This window comes from Agrilus planipennis, unplaced genomic scaffold (assembly GCF_000699045.2).
Source record: "Agrilus planipennis isolate EAB-ADULT unplaced genomic scaffold, Apla_2.0 scaffold168, whole genome shotgun sequence".
In the NCBI taxonomy this organism is placed as follows: domain Eukaryota; kingdom Metazoa; phylum Arthropoda; class Insecta; order Coleoptera; family Buprestidae; genus Agrilus; species Agrilus planipennis.
In genome coordinates, this window is record NW_020442443.1 from 432086 (window position 1) to 439117 (window position 7032).

Here is a 7032-nt window from a genome sequence, read left to right on the forward strand (position 1 = left end):
CAACTACATATATATTTATTACGCTCTTATACAAGAATATTTGTACATGTATATAAATCTTTTAATTTTACACATTTAATTTTTTCGAATAAAAATTTCATAAAAAAATTTAACGAGACCAACAACGGTATAGCCCATAATATTTTCCAAAACGTCTCGTCTTGTCTCGTCTCGTCTTGCTTTCTGAAGATGAGAAGAATTTCGCTCTTGTGTGAAGCCCTAATCAAATCATACTTATGGTCACAAAAATTACAAGCAGTTTTATTACAAGCTAACATAAAGGAAAACAATTTTAGGCTAAAGAAAATAAAAGTCATCACATAAGTACGCAAACAGAAACGTAATAATATGCAGATAGTCGTAGTCGTGCATTAGTACGTATATACAAATACGCATCTTCTCTAATTAACATTATAAGATCTTTGAGAAGTGGAATTAACTGTCCGCTCAATTTTTACGATTATTAATTAGCATATCTGAAATTATTTTCGATCGAAGCCCGTCACGGACTGACAAAGTGAATGAAATAAAGGCAAACATTTCATTCTTTCGCGTCATCGTACAGGTACAAATGTACACATGTTAAATTTGATGGGTATGTAACAACGCGACGTTTTTATATCACTCGTTCGTTTTTTTTTTATTATTATTATTATTATCTTGGACTTCTCAGTTTCCACTGGTTATTATTATTATTATTAATAATAATACCAGAGGCGGACAGGTGGTATAGTGTTGATCTTACTAAAATGTGAAATGGACCGACTGTGAACTTCCTCCTCCCAATAGCATCTAAATTAATCCCATTAAAGCAATGCACGGCGCTGGATGTTTTAGCAAGTCCCTAATTAAATCATAAACCAACCAACCAATATAATTGCACCCATTGTTATATTTATATAGCCAGTTCGCCTCTGGTTAGTACTCAAACCACAAAGCTAGTTTTCCACTCCATTTCTTTCTTTTTCCAGAGCTTTAGCCGTCTAATAATGAATGCCTTCTTATTCTGTTTTAGATTGTTGTAAGTGCTTTGTGCTTATCGTTGCTGTCCTCAATAATGTAAATTTAAGACATACCCTCAAAAAAATACCGAAAAATTAATTATTAAATTTTATATACCTATTATATTAGTCTCATAAATGTTACTAAAATTTAATATGTCCTTAATTTATAAGTTATAATTACCGCAAATTATAAATAAAAATAATTTAATTACGGTTTATGTTATTTTGAAAAGGTAATAGGAACTACGTTCCATAGTGGGATTAAAATTAGTATTGTAGCGAGCACGAGCGTGTTTGTGTGTGATCGGGCATACGTGTGTGTAAGCGGCTTATCAATTCGCCGACTAGCCGCGGGCGCCTTTCTTCATATGCGCCGTATCTGTAAACGTGTGTGTCGTACCTGCGTTCCGGGAAAGCAATTAAACAGTTTAAAGAAAACGAAACTTTTCCGGGCGGCTCGAGAAAGTCCCAGAAAGGACACAAAAGAGTATATAAAGGAAGAGACGATCGCCGAGAGAGGAGTAGAAATAAATTGACCGTTGCAGAAATGAATCAAGAAATAAATTGGCAGTGATAGAAGTGAAATAAATAGCGCAGTTAATAGTGATATTTTAACAGTAGTGTAAATAATTAGAATAATTCATAACCTAAATTTAGTAATAATTTAATAGTGTTTTTAAGTTCAATAATAATTAGTATAAATAAATAGTTTTCTTCTTAGAAATTAAATTTTGTTAAACCCACGAACATTACAGGATGTACAAGTATTTGAATTAAAATTGTACCACTTTAGAATTAATTAAGATGGCGTTTTAGTTTTGCCACATTAAATGTGTGCTCTCACCAATCTTCATTTTTCTTTTGATCAGCTGCTGCATAGGTTCTCGAAATCCATAATACTCACTAGATCGTGAGCCCACAGTGTGTAATGGGTCATAGATGATATGTTAAAAAAGTTTAATAAAAATTTAGGTTTTTGAGAAGCGGCGACCAGGCAGCATCCACCGGTCGACATTCTGTGTAGAAAACATGTCGAGCACCGTGAGTTATGTAATTAAGAAGTTAGATTGGTTCGAATTAAGTTAACGTCTACTTACCGATTTTATTTATCGAAAATAAATATATATTTATAGTGCATTTCGGTACCTCAGTAAATTAAAGGTAAAATAATTTCAGAAAAAAAAANCAATTGATGTGTAACTAGGAGGGAATTCGACATACCGAAAATTTTAACCCTAATTAAAAGCAGGTATATGGGAGGGAACTAGGCATTATCCGGTCGAATATAGTATAGAAGGAAGATTTGAAAAGAACACTAGCTGACATGGTATACGGAAAGTCACTACCTCGAGAATTCCTATCTCCACCAAGCTCACAGGCTAATAGCAGCCCATCAACGTACGTACAACAGCCTCGTCAACTACTACAACTACTAAAGCCTGCATCTGGAACACGACATGGGGAAAATAAAAAAATTGATGCCCGTTTGCACCGACGTTTTACTACGGCAGACTTAACAAAGTACTGCTTAAGCATAAGTCTTACTTAACTTCCAATTCGTTTGCACCGTACGCTGTCTACCTGCAACTTAAGTAAGTAGTGCTTAGTTGTTGATGGTTTGGCAACAACGGTAAAATTTAGTAATTTGTAGGGTTTTTTGTGCAGAATGGTCAAGAAGTTTCAAATTTATTGTGTCCGTTAAGTAACATCTGGTGTCGTGAAGTGTTGTTTGCCGCCTTTTTCTGCTTTTATACGTTTTTGTTTTTGTAATTATTTGTGTTTTGTTAGGTTTTGTTGTGTTTTAGTTTGTATATATATTAGTGATATGATGTTAGAAACAATTTTTAGTTGTAATTGGTATAGTGTAGAGACAATTTTCTTCTGAATTTCGTATAAACAAACCTTTTCCAACTAAAAGCAGTACTACAGGAGTTTAACTGTTAACGCCAACTGCCAAAATGAACTCTTAAGTGTAATCTAAAAGTGTTTATTTTCAATAAAAACCAAACTTCTGATAAAACGTACTATTATTGTATATTATTAGTTCACCTTCTATTACTAATGATTAGCTATTGGCGTTCTTATCACTACTCCAGTTAAATTGTGTACATTTTCAAATTTCTAATATATCATCAGATACTAATTACTACTCTTGGAATGTAAATAATCCGTACATTGCAATACAATAACATAAATGATAACACACACCAACTTCCATTTAATGATAATTTAATTTAATAATTATTATATTGTTTATTTTATTATTTAATAGTAACATGATAATAACCTCTTTACTATAACGATGTTATTTTCTTACGGCGAAAAATGCTGAACTACTGCCGAAATTGTTACGATAGGCTTAAGCAATGCTTAAGTCAGGAACATCCTGTGCTTAAAGTTAAGCATCTGTTTCGATTCTTAAGCGCGACTTAACTTGCGGTGCAAACCAATTCCGTCTTTTAAGAACTACTTAAAGTTAAGTAGTACTTATTTACGTCGGTGCAAAGGGGCATCATTTACAAAGATCTCCACGATGGTGGAACCACGCGTTCACTGTCCAACTGCTTACCAAAGAGAAAACCGTATCTATTCACCGACTTAAACCAGCATACAATGTCTAAGGAACAACATCCATAATCCTCTCTCATGTGCCTGCAACTAGCGCTCAATCAACAAAAACAACCCGCTCAGGACGTCGGGTACGCTTCCGAAAATACTTTACAGCAGTATGATCAATGTCGTTAATCACTAGGGAAGGGCTCCTGTGGGAATACTCCGTATGGTATATAATTTGTAGACATACGGTACATGCACATGTATGCAAGCGACTCAACATTTCTATCGTGGCTGTCGATTGAGCAAAACTGGGTCAACCAACGAACTCGGACCAAACTGCTTGATAAACATTTTGCATTTAATCTATGTAAATGATAATAGTATAACTACGGTGTAAATATATTGAATAAATTAGTCTCTCAAGTAGACTCATCTTCTTCTGACCATAGTCACATCATCATCCAGCCTCCAGTTCAGCAAATAGACTCGAGCCTGGCATCCTTACCTGTCAGCGTCACGCACGCTACATTAGTGACCTCGACAAGCAACTGCGCCTTCTGATGGAGAAATAAGCTGCAACACCGTCCTTCCGGCCACAAATCATCTTTGGACATCCTACCGGGAAGATCGTCGTCATCCATCAGGCAAACCAAACGAGTCAACATGCGGCATCTAGCTGTCACTGCTCAAGCATCCGTCAACCGCTTGCCAATCTTCGTCCCTTCTGACTAGGAGTTATAGATCTTCGTAACCGATCGCAGTTTTGATGCCTCTGCAATCACTTCGGAAGCTACCAAACTTGGGTATGTATTTGGTAATCTTGATCCCCAATACGCCGTAGAAGTACGTGACATTATCGTTAACCATCAGGAGGAAGAACCATACAGCACAATCAAGGCAGCACTCATTCGACGACAGCCGATCCTTACCGCAATGAGAGACAAGGGCCTAGATGACGGTGCAGAAATTTGCCGACAGCATCATTGACTCGGTCCACGGACACACGATAGCCAGTGCAACAACCAATAATGGTCCTACAATACAGAATCTGGTAGAGATGATCAACTCCCTCAAAATGGATTGTCAAGACTTGCTCAATCACGGTTGCGTTTGTGTAGTTTTCCCGGAAGTTCCACGCAAACAGTGACAATCGGACAAACGGTCAGTGTTATTATCACCGGAGATTCAAAGACAAAGCTCTCAAATGCGCCCCTCCATGTTCAATGCGGTCGGAAAACCGCAACGGAAATCATTAGCAGCGACGAGTGATATTCGCCTTGCCCAACATCGCCTTTATATTTGTAATTGCGGATTTTAAGAAACCAATAATTGGCGCCGATTTTTTTGTCCCACTATCAATTGCTCGTAGATGTAAGAAGCTAATGTTTTCTGGATAGCTAACCCTCAATATCATTCATCACGGATAACAAATTCGCCACATCCAGGTACAACGATCTACTCAAGCAATTTTCGTCACTACTGCGCTCCAAACATACAACATAGTCCATCCGTATCTTGCAGACCACGACTTCTAGCTCCAGACCGATTTGTAGCAGCCAAAAGAGAGTTCAAGACACTGATACAACTGGGCATCGCTCGCCCTTCCTCCAGCCCCTGGGCATCGCCACTGCAGATGACCCCGAAGAAAGACGATGTGGGGATTATCGCTTCTTCAACACAGGAACCATTCCCGACAGATACCCTGTCGGAAACATTAGAGATTTGATGCACGGCTTATCCAAAAAAATAATATTCTCCACAATTGGCTTAGTTCAAGCATACAATCAAATTCCGGTTGCTGACAAAGAAATTTCGAAGACGGCAATAACAACTTCTTTGGATTATTCGAATTCCCGATTATAAATTTCGATTTACGCAACGCCAGTCAAACATTTTAGAGATTCATAGACGAAGTATTACGCGGCGTTGACTTTCGTTTGCCTACATCGACGATATTCTCGTCGCCTCGGAATCCGCAACTCAGTACGAAGAGCATTTACAGTGTTCACGCGATTAAACTCATATGGTGTCCTTCTAAACAGACAGTGCAGGTTCGGCCAAATTTCTAGATTACTCTATTTATGCAAAAGGTATACGACCTTTACCTGATAGAGTAACAACCATCATAAATTACCCAAAACCAAAAACCGGCAAAAAAATTGCGACAATTTCTGGGTGTGATAAACTTCTATAGGAAATTTCTACCAAACACTGCCCACACGCACTCAAAATTAAACAAATTACTCCACGGAAACTTAAAGGGCAACACACCGTTACGATAGAACAAAACGGCTGACGTAGGAAATTTCTACCAAACACTGCCCACACGCACTCAAAATTAAACAAATTACTCCACGGAAACTTAAAGGGCAACACACCGTTACGATAGAACAAAACGGCTGACGACGCATTCAAATTCAGTAAGAAACAACTTGCTCAATCCAGTCTCCTATATCATCCTTAACCCAACGCAACATTAGCTACATTTTGTGACGCTTGCAGCCACTGCTTGGGCGTTACGTTACAACAATGCCACAATGAAAACTGGGAGGCCTTAGTATTCTTCTCTTGGAAACCCTCCAACGCGAAGACTAAGTACAGTGCTTTCAATCGAGAAGTTCTCGCAATCTATCGTGCAATTAAGCATTTTCGACATTTTCTAGAGGCTCGTGACTTTATTATTTTCACGGATCACAAATCTCTAACGTTTGCTTTCTGTCAGAATCTTGACAAATGCTCCCCGAGACAGTTACGTCATTTAAATTTCATCAGACAATTTTCAACAAATATACAACATGTTTCGGGTTAGGACAACATCGTAGCAGACAGTCCTTTGCACGTTTCAAAAGTATCAAGTCCCATCGATTACGAAGCCCTTGCAACTTAATAAGAGTTCGATAGAGAACTGCAACCATATTTCAGTTCTAACAAGTCCCTAGTATTAGAACGTATCCATATGCCGGATACCAACAAAGCTATCTTGTGTAACATCTCAGCGGTAACAGCTAGGTCGTTACTGACTCCATCGTTTCTCTTCGCCATTTCCTTGACACACCCTGGTATTCGTGCATCTAATAAACTAATCACACAACATTTCATCTGGCCATCAGCAAACAGTGATTACGACAAATGATTACACACAAAAAGCAAAAATTTCTCGGTACGTTTCAGCACCTCTGGGAATCTTCAACATGCCTTCAGACAGATTCGAACACGTACACATAGACATTGTCGTAATTTCCTACTCCGAGAGATACTTCATTCATAGCACATACAATCAAACATTTACACGGGCGGCGACATGATCTATAGGCGGTAAACCATACAAGTAACAACAAAAATGGACATCATCGCACGCCCATCCTGTCATTAATAAAATGGATGAATACAAAATCATTACAAAATATTCTATAAAAGGCAATGCGGGGGGGGGGGCGTTTGCAAACGCAAAAGTGTTAACAAAATGCACAAC

The 7032-nt window shown here is 37.9% G+C and overlaps 1 protein-coding gene across 2 annotated transcripts in view; it reads left to right on the plus strand.

Annotated features, from left to right (window-relative positions):
- LOC108740083 (tetraspanin-9-like) overlaps window positions 1–1173 on the plus strand; it is a 15845-nt gene extending 14672 nt beyond the window's left edge. For both annotated transcript variants that reach the window (XM_018474276.1, XM_018474277.1), the window contains one exon: window positions 1016–1173. In XM_018474276.1, coding sequence (XP_018329778.1) covers window positions 1016–1063 — 48 coding nt within the window. In that variant the 3' untranslated portion in view covers window positions 1064–1173. The remainder of the gene's footprint in view (window positions 1–1015) is intronic.
- The last annotated feature ends 5859 nt before the right edge of the window (window positions 1174–7032 follow it).